This window comes from Sus scrofa, chromosome 1, assembly GCF_000003025.6.
Source record: "Sus scrofa isolate TJ Tabasco breed Duroc chromosome 1, Sscrofa11.1, whole genome shotgun sequence".
NCBI lineage: Eukaryota > Metazoa > Chordata > Mammalia > Artiodactyla > Suidae > Sus > Sus scrofa.
In genome coordinates, this window is record NC_010443.5 from 241,883,430 (window position 1) to 241,902,009 (window position 18,580).

An 18,580-nucleotide genomic window follows, 5' to 3' on the forward strand; every position below is an offset into this window, starting at 1 on the left:
TGTTTAGTTTTCTGAGGAACCTCCATACTGTTTTCTATAGTGGTTGTGCCAATTTACATTCCCACAAACCTTTGTAAAGGAAGCTACTCTTTTCTCCACACCCTCTCCAGCATTTATTTGTGGACTTATTAATGATGGTCATTCTGACTGGTGTGAGGTGGTACCTGCATTATAATAATTAGTGATATTGAGCACTTTTTCATATGCCTGTTGCTCATCTATCATCTTTGGAGAAATGTCTGTTTAGATCTTCTGCCCATTTTTCAATTGGGTTGTTGGTTTTTTTGCTGTTGAGTTGTATAAGTTGTTTGCATATTTTGGTTTATTTTTGTTTTTATTTCTGTTGCATGGGGGAACTGACCTAAGAAAACATTTGTATGGTTGATATCAGAGAATGTTTTGCCTATGTTCTCTTCTAGGAGTTTAATGGTGTTTTGTCTTATGTTTAAGTCTTTAAGCTATTTTGATTTTATTTTTGTGCATGGTATGAGGGTGTGTTCCAGTTTCATTGATTTAAGTGCAGGTGTCCAGTTTTCCCAGCATCACCTGCAGAAAAGACTTTCTTTTTCCCATTTTATGTTCTTGTCTCCTTTGTCGAAAATTAATTGATCATAGATGGCTGGGTTTATTTCTAGATTCTCTATTTGGTTCCATTGGTCAGTATGTCTGTTTTGGTACCAATACTACACTGTCTTAATTACTGTAGGTTTGTAATATTGCCTGAAGTCTGGGAGAGTTACGTCTTCTGCTTGTTTTATTTTCCTCAGGATTGCTTTAGCAATTCTGGGTCTTTCATGCTTCCATATAATTTTTGTTTTTTGGGGTTTTTTTGTTTGTTTGTTTTTGTTTTTTGTCTTTTTGCTATTTCTTGGGTCGCTCCCACAGCATATGGAGGTTCCCAGGCTAGAGGTCTTATCGGAGCTGTAGCCACCAGCCTACGCCAGAGCCACAGCAACGTGGGATCCGAGCCGTGTCTGCAACCTACACCACAGCTCACTGCAACACTGGATCCTTTAACCCACTGAGCAAGTCCAGGGACCGAACCCGCAACCTCATGGTTCCTAGTCAGATTCGTTAACCACTGCACCACAACGGGAACTCCCATATAATTTTTGGAGTGTTTGTTCTAGTTCTGTGAAAAATGTCATGGGTAATTTGATACGGGTTGCATTGAATCTGTAGATTGCTTTGGGCAGTATGGCCATTTTAACAATATTAATTCTTCCAGTCCAGGAGCTTGGAATATATTTTCATTTCTTTGAATCCTCTTTTGAAATTTCCTTGATTATTGATTAATGTTTTATAGTTCTCAGCATATGTCTTTCACCTCCTTGGTCAGGTTTATTCCTAGGTATTTAATTTTGGGGGTGCAATTTTATTTTTTATTTATTTATTTAGTCTTTTTGCCATTTCTTGGGCTGCTCCCGTAGCATATGGAGGTTCCCAGGCTAGAGGTCGAATCGGAGCTGTAGCCACCAGCCTACACCAGAGCCACAGCAACGCCGGATCCGAGCCGCATCTGCAACCTACACCACAGCTCACGGCAACACCGGATCATTAACCCACTGAGCAAGGGCAGGGATCGAACCCGCAACCTCATGATTCCTAGTCGGATTCGTTAACCACTGCACCACGACGGGAACTCCTGGGGGTGCAATTTTAAAAGGTACTGTATTTTTATATTCCCTTTGTAATACTTCATTGTTAGTATACAAAAATGTAACCAATTTCTGAATGTTAATCTTATATCCTGCTACTTTGCTGAATTATTTGATCAGTTTGAGTAGTTTTTGTGTGGCATCCTTAGAGTTTTCTATATATAATATCATATCATCTTCAGGGAGTGGCATAGAGTGACAATTTTACCTCTTCTCTTCCAGTTTAGATACCTTTTATTTCTTTTGTTTGTCTGACTGCTGTAGCTAGGACTTCCAATACTACGTTAAATAAAAGTGGTGAGAGTAAGCATCCTTGTCTTGTTCCAATTTTAGCGGGAAGTCTTTCAGCTTTTCTCTATTGAGTATTATACCGGCTGTGGGTTTGTCTTAAAAAGCTCTTATTATGTTGAAACATGTTCCCTCCATACCCAATTCAGTAAGAGTTTTTATCATGAATGGATGGACTGTGATACGTTTCTTAATTGTGAACAAATCATAAGGCTTCCTATGAGAATCAATAGCCATTCTTATAGAAAAAGCTAGTGCTAGAAAGCTTAAGGAATGAGTTAACTTGAGCGTTTTCGAAGAATTATTTTGACTACAAAAAAAATGTAGCTCTTCTTTATTCTTAGTTTTTCAGAATATGAAGACATTACAGAAATGTGAACTTTTACCAGCTAGCTGGGATTTTACTGCAACTGGGCCAAAACATAGGAACAAAAGTGAAAGATATCAAGAAATGTCCAAATTTCTCTCTCAGGATAACTCTAAAGCACACTGAGAATTGACACCATTCTTTAGTCACAGAAAGACTTTAATGTTGTGTCAGTAATTAATTAATTAATTTATTTATTTTTAGGGCTGCAGGTGCAGCATATGGAAGTTCCCTGGCTAGGGGTTGAATTGGAGCTGCAGCTGCCTCCTACACCATAGCCACAGCAACACGGGTATCAAACCGTGTATGTGACCTATAACACAGCTCATGGCAACACTGGATCCTTAACCCACTGAGCCAGGCCAGGGATCAAACCCAAGATCTCATGGATACTAGTTGCAGTTCACTTCCGCTGAGCCACGACAGGAACTTCGGTAATTTTTTTAAGAGCTGGCATTTCTCCATACATTTTACAAAACTTCAAATACAACAAAACAGCTAAACAGCAGGCATGTAAACAGAAGGGCATATTGTCCAAAGGACCAAGAAATTTTAATTCCTTTAATATTTTACTTTATAAACTTATTTATCATCTCTACTCCATCACTAAATCATGTTTCACATTTTGGAGGTGGCTCAAATTTCTTAGAAAACTGCTTTATATATTAAATATTAGTGTGTCTTCATGAGCTCATATAACTTCTGGCCATTTTAAAGTAGACAGAAAAAGATGCACATTAATTTCTGGGCTTATTCAATTAGAAGATTAAGCTCCTGGCAAGGGTAACCTTCTGATACCCGAGGCAAACAAAACATATCAACTGGCCATCACTTTACAGGTAATTTTACAAACTAAAATGTAGGTATGTTCTTAATCAATAAAATTTTCTCTAAAGTATCATTTCTCTCGGAGTTTTTTTGTTTGTTTGTTTTTTAGGGCTGCACCCATGACACATGGAGGTTCCCAGCCTAGGAGTCAAATCAGAGCTGTAGCTGCTGGCCTATGCCACAGCCATAGCGACTCTGTATCCAAGCCACGTCTGTGACCTACACCACAGCTCATGGAAACACCAGATCCTTAACCCACTTAGCAAGGCCAGGGATTGAACCTGCGTCCTCATGGATGCTAGTCAGATTCATTAACCACCGAGCCATGACCGAATTCCTAAAGTATCATTTCTATTTTTTTTTTTTTTTTTTTTTTTTTTGGTCTTTTTGCCTTTACTAGGGCTGCTCCCATGGCATATGGAGGTCCCCAGGCTAGGGGTCTAATTGGAGCTGTAGCCACTGGCCTATGCCAGAGCCACAGCAATGTGGGATCCGAGCCACATCTGCAACCTACACCACAGCTCACGGCAATGCCAGATCCTTAACCGAGTGAGCAAGGCCAGGGATTGAACCTGCAACCTCATGGTTCCTAGTCAAATTCGTTAACCACTGTGCCACGATGGGAACTCCTAAAGTATCATTTCTAAAGATGAAGCCCCCAAAAGGAATTTTATCACAGAGATAAACTGTAGGCCTTCAAATCCCAACACTGAAGTTAGATTCCATTGGAATGTCCGCTAAATTCCCCCAAACAGGCTATGCAATCTTACTCAATTTTCAGTTGAAAAACTAAGGCTTCAGGAAGGAAAGTGACTTGCTCTCAATGTCCTTGTGAACTAGTGGAAGAATCAATAACACTCAAATTCTTACTTTCGAGTTTTACCTAGTATTCTCTGGTGCCTTCCTAAATTGGCCATTAGGTAACCAAAAGCCAAATCTGTGCTCACTAATAAGATTATTGAAATTTTTTTCCAGGTTACTACTATTCCTTGGACAGGCAAGATATATGTTCCTCATATGCTTTGAAACACTATTTGAGGCATTTTCCTCATTCTTTACCTTTCCTTTCTCTTCGTTTCTGAGATAGACAGCAAGAGTGAACCTCTATATCAGCAGTATCCAATGGCACTTTCCATGACAATGGAAATGTTTCATCACATGCGTTGTTCAATACAACAGCCCCTCATCATGTGTAACCACTGTGCCCTTGAAATACGGTTACTGTGACTGAGGAACGGAATTTTATATTTTATTCCATTTAATAAATTTAAATTTATAGCACAACTCTAGATAAATATAACTTCAGTCACTGCATTGCATGTGACCCACTCATGCAGATCCCTCCCCACTTACTGAACTGAGCGAAACACTAATGAGTCCCACAGAAATAAAAAAAAAGGCTCCAATTCCTTTTTTCCAGGGTCAAAAGTTCTTCTTATTCCTAAAGACCTTTTTCTAAAACCTCTAAATCTAATTATCAAAGCTCCCACTACAAGACTCTTATAATCTTATGGAAGAAATGGAAGAAGTATTGGCCTTCTACAATTCACCCAACAGTTTTCTTTAGCCCCAATACCAGAATGTTTTTCTGAAATGATTTCTTCCTTCTTTTCACCACTTTTCTCTATTAGTAATGTTCCTGTCTACAAACTCAGGTAACTAAAAACTAGATATTTCAAAATATAATGCTCAAGATTCTACAAAATAATTAAATCACAGGGCTAGAGGAATCAGCAATCTTGACCACAATATCAGTGGGGGAATCAAAGCAGTTAGAATTTGAATGCAATCTTTACAAGAACAGAACCAATACCTGAGACCCATGACATTACAGCAAAAAACTTCTCAAAAGCGGCATTTTTGTCCCTCTCCTTTTTTTTTTTTTAAGGTCCACACCCGCGGCATATGAAGTTCCCAGGCTAGGGGTTGAACTGGAGCTGCAGCTGCCAGTCTTCACCACAGCCACAGCAACAAGAGATCCAAGCCACATCTGCGACCTACACTGCAGCTCAAGGCAATGCTGGATCCTTAACCCACTGAGCAAGGCCAGGGATAGAAACTGCATCCTCATGGATACTACTCAGGTTCGTTACCACTGAGCCACAACAGGAACTCCTATCCCTCTCCTCTTGGATGGAGTAATTGGAATGCTGGTAAGAATCCACTAAAGACTATAATTTTTATTTTGGCTAAGATAATAATGAGCTCTTCTAATGGAAACTAGCCAAAGGGTTTGCCAGCTTCTTTAGGGCCAATTCTGTCATTTGGCCATGTCAGCAAGCCATACAGCAAGACTTCTTAAAGAAAAAAAAAAAAGGATTCCCACTGTGGCAGAGTGGGTTAAGAATCCAACTGCAGTGGCTCATGTCACTGAGGAAGCATGGGTTCAATCCCTGGCCCAAGCAGTGTCCTGATCTTATAGACTAAAATGTTTTGTTACATGTTTTATCCAAGGATCCATCATAGGTTGCAGATTCAATCCCTCGCCTGAGAACTTCCATATGCCATGGGTATAGGAAAGAAAGAAAGAGAGAGGGAGAGAAAAAAAAAGAAAGAAAGAAAGAAGGGAGGGAGGGAGGGAGGGAAGGAAGGAAGGAAGGAAAAAAGAAAGGAAGAAAGGAAGGAAGGAAGAAAGGAAGAAAGAAAGAAAGGAAGGAAGGAAGAAAGGAAGGAGGGAGGGAAGGAAGAAAGGAAGGAAGAAAGGAAAAAAGAAAGAAAGGAAGAAAGGAAGAAAGAAAGCAAGAAAGGAAGAAAGCAAGCAAGCAAGCAAGCAAGCTGGTATCCAATTCACATTAAAGATTTATTAAGTTATTGGAGGGCAAAATCCTTCTTATCCATTCCACTCAAGACTAAAAAATTAACCCATCAATTTAACCTTTCAAGGTTCAATTCAACCTCTACTCTTATCTTCCTTCAAGAAGACTTCTCTGATTCTACCAATGAGAGAAATCTGCTTCTTTCAAACATCTACAACTGTATTCTCACACTTTAACGTGCACATACGAACCAGCTAGGTACATTGTTAAAGTGCAGATTCTGAATCAGTAGGCCTGGGGTGAGGACACTGAAAGAAGCTCCTAGGTGATGCCCTGGCTCACTTCAAAACTTCTCCATGGAGTTCCCATCGTGGCGTGGTGGTTAGCGAATCTGACTAGGAACCATGAGGTTGCGGGTTCAATCCCTGGCCTCGCTCAGTGTTTTAAGGATCCGGTGTTGCCGTGAGCTGTGGTGTGGGTTGCAGATGCGGCTCGGATCCGGCGTTGCTGTGGCTCTGGTGTAGGCTGGTGGCTACAGCTCCGATTCGACCCCTAGCCTGGGAACCTCCATATGCCACAGGAGTGACCCAAGAAATGGCAAAAAGACAAAAAAAAAAAAAAAAAAAAAAAAAAAAACTTCTCCATAGTGAGATTTATAACCCACTTCTACAGATACCTTAAGGACACCTATCACTTTTGCTTCAGAATTCTAATTATTTACATATACACCTCTCCCCTGCTGAATTAAAAAGTCCTTGGAAGCATGATATGAATCTCAGCTGTCTTTTTCTCTTCCCTAGCAGACAGCAAACAGGCATTCATTCAAATGACAGAAGGAAAGAAAAGAATAATAGCAAAGAAATAAAGTCTGTGCAGTCAGGGCCATGGGTAGTTTTTTTATAGAATCAAAGGCAGGCTAAAGAGTACTATATGCTGTGAAAAGTCAGACCAATTTTTTTCAATTTACTTGGTTAAATGAAACAGAGTACAGCAATGTCAGAAAAGCTGTGACCAAAGCATGGTAATCCTTGCACTGGATAATAGGGGCACAGACCTGCAAAGCTAGCAGTTTTGTTTTTTTTTTTTTAAATGGAAATACCCAATCAAGTAATAAATTTGTTAGAGAAGTTAGAGGAATATCCTTTTTTAAAATCAAGATAGACTACACAAAGAACCACTGAATCATCAAATTCAATGTCCTGACTTTATAGACTAAAACGTTTTGTTATATGTTTTATCCAATGATGCAGTGTTAGGTATGTGGAAGAAGTGGAACTTGTACACAGATGCCCTGACACCTGGTCCAGTATTCCTTGCTCTATGCTACCTGTTGAATAGATACTAAATGCAGAAATAACACTATCGTTCTTAAACTGTATCTTGTGAACACTTCTATTTTGAATTACTGGAAGAAGAAAGAGTAAACAATTTTTTGAAAAGGGGGCAAATAACATGAACACATACACACACAAACAGGAATATGGCCAATAAACATGAAAAAACTACTTTGGTTGTAATCAGAGAAATGTAAATTTAAATCAGGTATTATTTTTGATCTACTAAATTGGCGCAGATTACAAAAACACCCACTGTAACTAGAATGTGAGCAAGTGGGCACATTCATACACTGTTGGTAGAAATAAATATTGGTGCAACTTTTCATTAGGGCAAATGTGTACACTGTATCAGAAATCCTAAATAATAGACATACTATAGGGTCCAAGAAATATAATTCTGGGAGTTCCTGTTGTGGCACAGTGGAAAACAATCCAATTAGGGACCATGAGGTTGTGGGTTTGATCCCTGGCCTTGCTCAGTGGGTTAAGGATCCAGCATTGCCATGAGCTGTGGTGTAGGTTGCAGATGCAGCTTGGATCTGGCATTGCTGTGGCTCTGGCGTAGGCCAGCAACAACAGCTCTGACTGGACCCCTAGCTTGGGAACCTCCATGTGCCACTGATGCGGCCCTAAAAAAGACAAAAGGCAAAAAAAAAAAAAAAAAAAAAAGAAAGAAAGAAAAAAGAAATATAATTCTAGAAAACTAACCTGAGGATATAGTTGGAGGTCTGCAGCAAATATCACTGTACAGATGTCACTTGCACTTTTTTTTTTTTTTGTCTTTTTAGGGCCACTCCTATAGCATATGGAAGTTCCCAGGCTAGAAGTCGGATTTGAGCTATAGCTGCTAGCCTACACCACAGCCACAGCAATAAGGGATCTAAGCAATACCAGGAATCGAACCCTCATCTCTTAACCTGCTAAGCCACAGTTGAAACTCCTCGCTTGTACATGTTTATTTATTTTTTTTACAATTGTGAAAAACTGGAATTACAAATAACTAATATTTTAACAAACAATGAAGTAAACTGTAGGGCATCTAAAAGTTGAGCTACTACAAAGTCACTGAAAGTCATAGACTACAGTATGAAAAATGTATTCAATAACTGTGGCAATTAGACATCTTTCCCAAGGCTTTCACAAGTTTTAACTATCAGAAATATTACTGAACAGGGTAATATATTCCAGTGCCTCTCAATCTGGCTGCATCCTAGAATCTACTCAGGAGATAGAGGGTTAAGAACTCAGTGTAAAAGAATGCAAATGGCCTTTAAACAGAAAAAAGCTCCATCACACTCATATAAAAAAGAGAATCAAATTAAAATGCAGGGAGATACCATTTCTCACCTATCAGATTGACAAACACCCAATCATTTGACATTCGCCTTGTTAGCAAGAATGTGGGGAAAGTCTGTTACATTGTTGGTGAAAACTCAAAATTGCAAAACTCCTGTGGAGAGGAATTTCCCCTGTCTAGCAACACCTACAAAGCTACAAATACACTTACCCTTTCCCTCAGCAACTTCAATTGCAGGAAACTATCTCTAAGTTACATAGTAAAAGTAGTTTTGCAAAAATTTGCTTGTATACATATTTGTTAAAGCAAAAAGATGGAAATGAGTAGATTAGCACATCTATCCAGAGGAGAAATAAAACAGTTTAAAAGAAATAAGAAATATTTATATCCTGATCCCTAGGATATACTTCACAGAGTTTAAAGAGAGGAGGGAGAGGTGGGCAAAGAAAGCATGAATCATATGCTAGAGTTTATCAATCAGGATGGAGAAACAAATATACACACATATAAACACAAATAGATTGCTTACTGGCAGCAACGCTGGATCCTTAACTTGCTGTGCCACAAGGAAACTTCCAAATTACATTTTCTTTTTAAAGTGAATTAAGAACTGAGAAGAATTTTTTAAAGATTTCTTATGTTAAGAGGAAGCTAAGTGAGTAGGAGATAGGGATAGAAGCTAACCTTATGTAAACATAGTTTGCTTTCTAGATTTGGCCTTGAAAGCAATACATTTTACACAATTACATATTAAAAGATAATTTTTTAAAAACAAAAATTGAAAAGCTAAATGAAACAAATAAACCTAATTATACATTGAGTTGGTGATTAAGACCACACAAATTTAATCACAGATTTATGGGGAACAAAAGAAATGTAGAAATTGGAGTTCCTGCTCTGGCTCAGTGGTTCGCAAACCCGACTAGCATCCATGAGGATGTGAGTTCTATCCTTTGCCTTGCTCAGTGGGTTAAGGATCCGGCGTGGCCGTGAGCTGTGGTTTAGGTCAGAGACGTGGCTCTGGCATAGGCAGGTGGCCACAGCTCCAATTGGACCCCTAGCCTGGGAACCTCCATATGCCGTGGGTGTGGCTCTAAAAAGACAAAAAGACAAAAAAAAAAAAAAAAAAAGGAAAGAAAGAAAGCAATATAGAAACATAAAACTTCACCAAGAGGATACAATCAGTAATATTCAGAATATGGGAAATTCTATAGGACAGAGGACCCAGTTTCCTCAATCAATAAGTTACAAGAAAAAAAACATGAGATAGAGAATCCATAAAGTTTTAGACAAATAACCCACTGGTATGCCTGGACTTTACATGGATCCTGTTTTGTACATGCAACGTGTTAAAAATTTTTTTTTTCTTTGAAACAAGAAAATCTCAACATTGATTAGAAATTTGATAATATAAAGGAATTTCTGCCAATTTTCTAGATGTGATAATGATATTTTGTTTTTTCTTTGTTGTTTAATCCTTATCTTTTAGAGAGCCATACTAAAGAAAGAAGAAATGACCTGGGAATTTGAAAACAAAACCAACCAAAAATGTTTGGGCCCCTGAGACATAACTAGCCTGGTAAAGGGCCTAGACATCATTTTATTAAAACTTCCCCAGGTGGTTCTAATGAACAACCAGGTGTTTTACAAACCACTGATCTGGGGCAAGTCATATGAAGAGGATAAATAACTTACTGAGCTATGAATGGAACTACATGTCTCCAAAAGCACTCTTCTTGAAGTGAAGAATCAGTATTTATTATTGGCTCTAATGGTAAAACTGACATCTCTGAATTCTGCTGTACTTATTTTCAAGGTACTTATAGTTTACTTAAATAAATGTTTATTTAGCTCTCTGATTTACTTATTTTCCTAACCTAAGCAAGCTTTTCTTTGCTTCTTATTTATATTGAACAAACCAGGAGCAATAATGGCAAAAGACTTAATGTCCAGGCACAAGGCAATTAGGCTAGTAACAACTTATGATCTATAAACTTAACCATCAAGATATTAATGAGAAAATGTCCTCAATAAAACAACTGGAGTGGAATGTTACAAATCTCTGAACCACAGAATAGGTTATCTAGGCTATATCAGGCAGTTCATTTCAATTTAGTCTTATTTCTCTTATCTTACCTTTTTAAAACTATTGTACATAGCCAATGCAGGAAGAACAACTGCTAAGAAATAACTAAAGCAGAAAATGGTCACTTTTAATCCTGAATAAACCCATCTCAGATAGAAAGATAAGCAGAAATGGGCTAATTAATAAATAACTGATTCTTTGGTTAGAGTGATAAATGAAATGCTCCCTTATCTTACTTATGAGCTGCCAAGTAATGATTGTCACATAGAAAAATGAAAATATTATGCTCTGATACATCTGGCCAGGTGCTTTTCTCTAATTCAAGCAGCTCTCCTTAAAAGCACACACTACTGGGAAGCAATTTCCCAATCCAGGTATTAACATACATTGGGGCTTTAGCAGAGAAACACTGCTGTCTCCGGCAATCAAATCATCCATAAAATACGATTTAACAGTTATGGAGGCAGAGACTATATAGTTCACAAAGTCGTAATCACACATCTATTAGACCAATTCAAACTATAACAGAAACAATATATACAATGAGGTATAGAAATGGTATAAGGAGGATTATGGCCTCTTTGCATTTGCTAGCTGACTCAAAATTTCTTTTCTGATTTATCCAAAATCAGTGCATTATACTATCCCACTTTATCGAACACATATTGCAAATTCAGTGGAGTTTAAAAATAATTTAAAGGCAATGGGGGTGTTTTATAAAGCAAGCCTGAAATAAAAGAACCCATCCTCTAAGATCCAACTTTAAATATATGTATACATTAAATATCAAGGGAAAAAAGTTATCACATTGAGGTTCTGTGTTTAGCTACCCATCCCAGAAAGGCTTTTTAGGCATTGAATGATAGGTACCAAAATGCTTTTGAGATCACAAAAGGAAGAAGAAGGAAAAAAAAAAAAAACCTGTCTACAGAAGTTTAGGATTTCATGTTTCAGCTATAATCTTATGAACAGCACTAAATCTCAATTGATCCACTTCTTTAGGGCTAAGGTATAGTTTGCCTGAAAAAAAAAATATTGTGGTAAGACAATATACCGCTTTTTAGAGCAGACCATTTGTGGAAAAAATGACCTCAGCTAGGTGGGAACTTGGATATTCAATGGCTGTACATGGGAAGTAATAAACCTGAAGTTTGAGATGGGGAGTTGGAGGGAGGAGGAACAGAGTATGTTGGGGAAGATAAAGGATATTTTTAGACAGGTGAGATATAGAATAAGCAAGTTCCATCACTAGAACAGAACTGCTAGTTAGATAAGTAATTCAAATTGTGATTAGACAGACATTCTATAAATATTTGCTAACTAGCGTATTATTAAAACTACTTCAGTAAACATTAAAAACACCCAAACTGAATCTAGCTCAACTTGTAACTCTGGGTTACTAAACCTTTTCTTGGGCTTTATTTGGCAGCTTATTAACCTGTACATTTATTCTCTAAAATGTCTTCTATTCCTCTACATTTACTTAAAGAAATAAGTGTACATTAACTAGATTTTATATTAGAAAAAATTCTTTTTCATGCTTAACAGGATTTGCAGGTTTTCTATAAAAAGGATGAGTTATTTCAAATTCTTTTTCCTTCAACTTAGCTCTACAAATAAATGGTGACTCTGATGTAATTTTTCTATTCAGTATTTCAACTTTTCTTTCTAATCTCTTAAGATTTTTACCCTTTTTTTTTTGTATCCTAAAAGTAATTCCTGGCAGAGAACTCATAATTCTGACCCTTTTATGGGTAAGGAAAAGACTACTATCTATTATCCTTAAAGAGAGAATGGTCTCTAATAACAATGAGTACTACTTCAGTATTTTTGGAAGGAGAGACCCACAGTATATAATGCAATTGCCTAGAAACAGCTCTACAAAGAGTATTTTCCTCTACACAGAAGCTACTCATTACTTTTAGTTTTAAGTGACAATAAGACACTTTTATCATTTAGCACTACCATGTTCATATTCAACTTTTAGTTCTAGGAAGAACTATGACATCCACTTTAGTTTTTTATAATACTTTCTCTGAAAAGGTTCAAGTACTGTGTATGGCTTTTGCATATGATTTGGAAATCACAAAGAAAGAGGAAGCACAGAGAAGAGAAGGGGAAACAAGAAGAGAAGGTATAGAGAGAGAGAAATTATTTCAAACGCAAATATTAAAAATTTAACATAATATGGTAGAATAAGCACTGAGAGTCCATAGACCTGCTTCAAATTCCAGTTCTGCCAGTAACCAGCTATATGTCAATTATGTTTCTCACAATATAAAGAGTGATTATGACTTAATGTTCACCTTAAATTCAGCTTTTAAAAAATAAACTGATTAAAGTATTTTCAAGTATTGTATTATAACAACAATTAAAGGTATATCATTTTATCATATGGAGTTAGTCTTTCACTTTTGCCTCAATGTGACCTGCAGCTTGGATTACTTAGGTTGCACAAAGATGTACTTTGGAGGAAGAAGGACCAGGGGAAGATTCCTTTACAAGATGGGATGGTACTGAGCCGGTGAGAGAGTTAAAGAGTAAGTGCGTATGTATACAGAAGACCAGGTCATTCACAAATCAGGAGCACTAAAGAACAAATGTGCTTATATTTCAGGTGGGGGGCAGTGAAACAAGACGTGAGTGAGGCCCTGAGCTGAGGCTTTCTGGTAATCAAAGCCTCCACCCTTCAAACCTTTACTCCCCCGGTGGACACCAGACCAGTTTCCAGTTCCGGGTTCCCAACCAATCGTATCAAGCCACAACAGAGGGCTCCGCCAAACCGGGCACCGTTTCAGGGCTCTAGAGAGATTCACACGACCCCAGCACCTGTCGGCCTCACATTTTTCCCAAAAGGAGGGGGTGGGAGGGAGCAGTAGGTCTATCCCCCGTCCTTTTGGACTTAGGCTACCACGAAGTCCACGAGCCCTTTAGACCAAAACAACCTCCGAACTCCGTGGGAAGGGGCGCTACTAGCCGTCACCCTCCCAAAGATCCTTCATTCAGGGCTAATTCTCCTGTTCACAGGTCCCAACCTCCGACAGTGGTTTCTCAGGCCTTGGGAACCCCGGGCCTGGGAAGCGGACAGACGGATGTCGAGAATGAAGGCAGCAGGAGAAGGTGCACTCCTCGCCACTAGAAGAAAAGATAGGAAAGCAGGAGTCGGGGCAGCTGTAAGCCTCTTGGCTAGCGGGGGAGGACGTCCGTGAGTCAGTCGAAGGGTCTGTCATTCCTTCACTCACTCACCAGGAGCAGGAGGGAGCATCTGAGGTCGGGTAAGGATAGGAAGACGGCAGGATTCATGGTAAAGCCGGGGTCCGCGGCAGGGACGGGCCTTGGCGGCTGGGACTGGAGAGGGTTGGGTTGGGTTAGGAAAGGGCTGGGCTCCGGGAGCCGGCGGTAGCGGAAGACTCTCCCGGCAGCGGCACCTCGTCCTCTCGACCCGGAGCTCCAGCGGCGAACACCCGGGACAATTTCCAGAGAGGCCTCTCACATCCTCACTTCCGGGTCCTGCCCACCTCGGAGCATCTAGGGAAATGTAGTCCTGGGCCATTTTCAAGGATCAGGACAGCGGGCGCCCAGAACTCTTTTCCCATCAGGCTCTTGGCCCGAGTCCACCGATTCCGCTGCGCGCGGGGACCTGTGGGATAGAAAGGGCGGAGGGCGGGTGCACTCCTGTGTTTTAGAAGATGAGAACTACAATTCCCAGAAGGCTGTACAGTCGAGAGACTGGGACGGCCTTCTGAGGGATTCCGCTAGTTTTAGCACGGTGGGCTCTATCCCAGCCGGATGTAGTGGCCTGACCTGGTGAGAGGGTCGGGCCAGCGGGGCTCGTCCCTCCTGGAGCCACCCCTAGGAAGTGAGTCCTGGAGGAGGCGAGGGTGAGTAGGAGGGGGCATCGCTGGGGAGGCACTAAACAATCTGCCACGCCTTGGCCCCTGCCTCAAACTCAAGGGCCTCTTGGCCTGAGTTGTGGCCTGAACCTCCATCACTAGCCTCCTTGCCTGCTACCTCTTCTTTCTGCACTAATTCCTGCATTATAAAAGAACCACTTCTCTGGGTTTCAGTGGAATGTGTCAATAACTTAACCCTAATTGTTTCTTTGGCTCCTGTACGGAATAGATATGGGATGGACTGGAAGAGCACGTTGTAAAGTGAAAACTCAGTGCGAGAGTGATTGCTGCTAATGCGTGGATCACTCTTACAGAATAATTACAAAATTCGTTAGCCAAGTAGTTGAGGAACTTAACCTGAGCTGGGTTAGCTCTCCAACCCAGCCAAGGCACATGCCCCAAGTGGTAGCCACACAATCACTGCCAAGTAATCAGGAGGTACTTGGCTCTTCTGTGGTTCTCCCTACCCCTTGCCTTTCCTTCAACTTCCCTGCTGCCTGAATGGAAGCTTCTCTTCTCTACTTGGATAGCATCTCAACTGTCACCATCAGTGACAACTTACCAAACAATCAACACTTTGGATTTAATCAAAATTACTCTTCTTTGCTTGTGACTACAGCACCACTAGTTTTCTATAGTTAGAATTACTGGAGCATTTACTACACTGGCTTGTTTTGTAATTAGTTGATGATGATGGTACTTTTGCATTTATAGCATTCCTTAATTAACAAAGTGGTTTTGATTTTCATCTATAGAAGTTTACAAAAAGCATTATAACTAAATATATATGTATATACATGCATATACATATATATATATTTGAGCTAAAAAAAGAAAAGAAAAAAGAACCCTGAAGAATGGATTTCTTGGACTAATAAAAGTAAATAGCGGTAGAGCCAAAATTTTTAATTAGGTCTCTTCTCCTAGTCCAGTGTTCTTATCTCCATACCACTCAGTGAACTCTCTGACAGACAAATGAGGAATTAAAGAACAGAGACTCATGAGTATGAACTCCTTACTCCAAGAACCTAAACTTTGACCCTGCTCACTCTCTGGACTTAGCACTCAGCCTACGACTTTTCATTCAACAAACATTTCCTGAACACCAGCTACATAGCTGTTACTGTGCTAAATGCTAAGAATTAAGAGACAAAGTATATATAAATATAACTGAGATAAAAATTTAAGCTTATTTCTCAAAAGGTATGAAAAATTTCTCTGACTCTGATGATCACTTAGAGTCTAAAGTAACAGGTATTAAAGTTCAGAACAGTGTCTAACACATTGTTGGCCCTCCACTTGTTGAATAAATCAACATGGCCTACTGTTTACATATTTCTTTGTGTGTGGGTCGGTGGGTGTGTGCTTTTTAAGGCCACACCTGCACCATATGGAAGTTCCCAGGTCAAAATGGAGCTGCAGTTGCCAGTCTATGCCACAGCCATAGCAACAGGGGATCCAAACTGCATCTGCCACCTGCACTACAACTCATGGCAATGCCGGATCCTTAACACACTGAGTGATGCCAGGGATCGAACCCACATCCTCATGGATAGTAGTCGGGTTTGTAACCCTCTGAGCCACAGAGGAACTCCCTCCATTTTTCTTATTTTACAGAAAATCAGAGCTGAAATAGCCTAGGTGCACACCGCATATTGTTAACAGAACTGGACCTTGAGCCCAAGTGCAATTACTCCTCTACCGTGTTTCCACCTACGCTCCTGTTTTGTAGCCTCTAAGTCACTTTAATGTAATTCCATATATAACTTGTTTTTCTGACATGACAGACATGCTCAGACATGACAGAAGTGTCTTAAAATGCCCATAATTTCTGCCAACGTGTTAAATCAAATTGTCAGCCAAATAAAGACATGAAGAGCTGACCTTTGCCAAAATTAAGAAAGTATTTTTACTCTAAAGCAGAACTTGAACCAATAATCCTGTCAATGACAGCCAAGTACTAGCTCATCAGTTGTGATAAATTTATCTTACAAAATTCCCATATCCTCAAGAGTCACAGAGATTGGAGTGTCATCTTTTAGTAAAATCAGAAGAGGGCTTGCTTACCCTTAAGGCAAATACTAACTGTAGCTAATAAATAGCTGCTCACTTTAGACAGGTATGTATGCTCCAGTTTGCTGTGATCCATATAATTCTCCAAGTTTCTTGCATTTGTTATCTCCCTGATCCTTGAAACTTTGATATAGCATCTTAGCTTTAGAAAGAAAATTTAAGATCACTGATGCAACTACCCCCTCTTTCCTTCCTATCAAATGCTTGAATTCTTCCTGCTGCATTTTCTTTCTGCCTTTCCCTTTCTTCCTTCCTTCCTCTTTTTTTGAGTCGCCCTGCATCATACAGGGTTTCTGAGCCACAGCTGTGACCTGTGCCACATCTGCCTCAACGCCATATCTTTTAAACCACAGTGCTGGGCCAGGGATTGATCCTGCATCCTGGTGCTTCAGATACACCCCTGATCCCATTGCACTACAGCGGGAACTCCTCCTGCATTTCTGACATAATCCAGCCTCTGCTTAAAATCATAAGATAGGGAACTCACTATTTTCCTGCACAGCTAATACATTCCTAGAAGGTTCTTATCAAACTATTATCAGTCTACCAGTCAGAGCAAAATATTTCTTAATGAAACATGGCTTATCCTAGTGATGTTTCCAAGTAAGTTACTAAGGTCAAGGTCTCTAACTACTTATCTTTTCCTTGTGGACACAAGGAGAGAACAAATAAAACTTCCTCCTTTTGTGGACATGAGAGAAAGAATGAGATACCTTTTAATTTAGCACTTAAATCTAGTTAATGTTAACCTGACAGTTCATCATACCTATTTTGTGATTTAGTCATGACCTTTATTCTCAATATCAATTCTGTTATTTCATATTATATGAAACCATATCACCTGTATAAACTCAGCCAATCACTGTGACTTTTGAACCTTGTGTCTAATGTTAAATATTCAGCCTTTTTTTTCCACTCAGTGCCCTAGAAGTGTCTTAGAACCATCTAATCCTTTCATTTTACAGATGAACAACTTGTACAAAGGGTCACCTGATTTGCCACATTATGGCAACTCTAAGACTAGGACTGTAGACTTTTTGAGTCTTTGTGAAATACTTGTAGTAAACCATATTTATAACATACCCATTTAGAGCTGATGAGATGGGTTTCAGAAATGTTTCCTACAGATAGTTGTTGGTTACACCATTGTTTCAGGTTGTTCCAGTTGTTGAGAAGACTATGAACAGATCAGAGAACTTCTTTCCTGGTTCCTCATTAGCATCCCAAGTTCATGCTGCTGCTATTAATGGAGATAAAGGTGCTCTTCACAAGCTCATCATAGGTAAGTGCCAAGTTAAGTACTGAAACTTTAAAAATAACTCTGTCTCATAAGGAAATATGTTAATCATAGTTCTAATTTGCAATCTACGTACATTTTAATGGAAATACATTATTGTTTATATTTTGTTTCAGGACTTGTACAAAAAAGAAATTATGTCCTGAAACTTAAAAATTTGGGTTAAGATAGGTGAAAAGTACTTGAGAAATATCTGTGTATTTGGCATTGAATCTTGATCTGTACTCTAAAGTGCTAAGAGAATTAATTCATCTTTGTAATAACAGAGATCTGAAATGAGATATTGGATAATGATCTTTAACATTTAGTATATACCCAAATTACTTACAAATAATTTGAATTTTAATGATTTCAAATTGATTCAATGTGTTCCCTATCATTGATTCAACTGATTGAAATTGATTGTGTTCACCCTGTCTTATGTAGAGAGAAAGGTCCAGTGTGGAAGGTCTAGAAGAACTTCTAGAGAAGTTGTAGAGAATAAAGTAAATAGGAGAAAGACAGTGGCTAAGAATTTTCCATAACTGTAAAAACCACAAATCCACATGTTCACAAGTCATTAGTCCCCAAGAGAATAAATAAAATAAAAATTTCTGTTATTTGTAATCTCTACACACACCAGTGTCAAGTGACATCATGATTGACAACCTGGGCTTTAAAATAAAGTCCACCCTACTTGAACGTCCATACTTATTCCTTC

The 18,580-nt window shown here is 39.1% G+C and overlaps 2 protein-coding genes across 10 annotated transcripts in view; one reads left to right on the top strand and one right to left on the bottom strand.

The window, feature by feature from the left end:
- Window positions 1-14,003, bottom strand: part of ERP44 (endoplasmic reticulum protein 44) — a 108,632-nt gene extending 94,629 nt beyond the window's left edge. Inside the window, 1 exon segment of the mRNA NM_001137629.1 lies at window positions 13,864-14,003. Within this exon segment, the coding sequence (NP_001131101.1) occupies window positions 13,864-13,920 (57 nt within the window). The 5' untranslated portion in view covers window positions 13,921-14,003.
- INVS (inversin) overlaps window positions 14,256-18,580 on the top strand; it is a 160,609-nt gene continuing 156,284 nt past the window's right edge. For 2 of the 9 annotated variants that reach the window (XR_002336995.1, XM_021066667.1), the window contains exons 1-2: window positions 14,335-14,498; window positions 17,739-17,865. Coding sequence is in view for 4 of the 9 variants with exons in the window: in XM_021066620.1 (XP_020922279.1) it covers window positions 17,763-17,865 (103 nt within the window). In the remaining 5 variants the exon portion in view is untranslated. Of the gene's footprint in view, window positions 14,499-17,738; window positions 17,866-18,580 lie in introns of all 9 variants that reach the window. The other 7 variants (XM_021066620.1, XM_021066607.1, XM_021066606.1 and 4 more) reach the window with 7 other exon arrangements.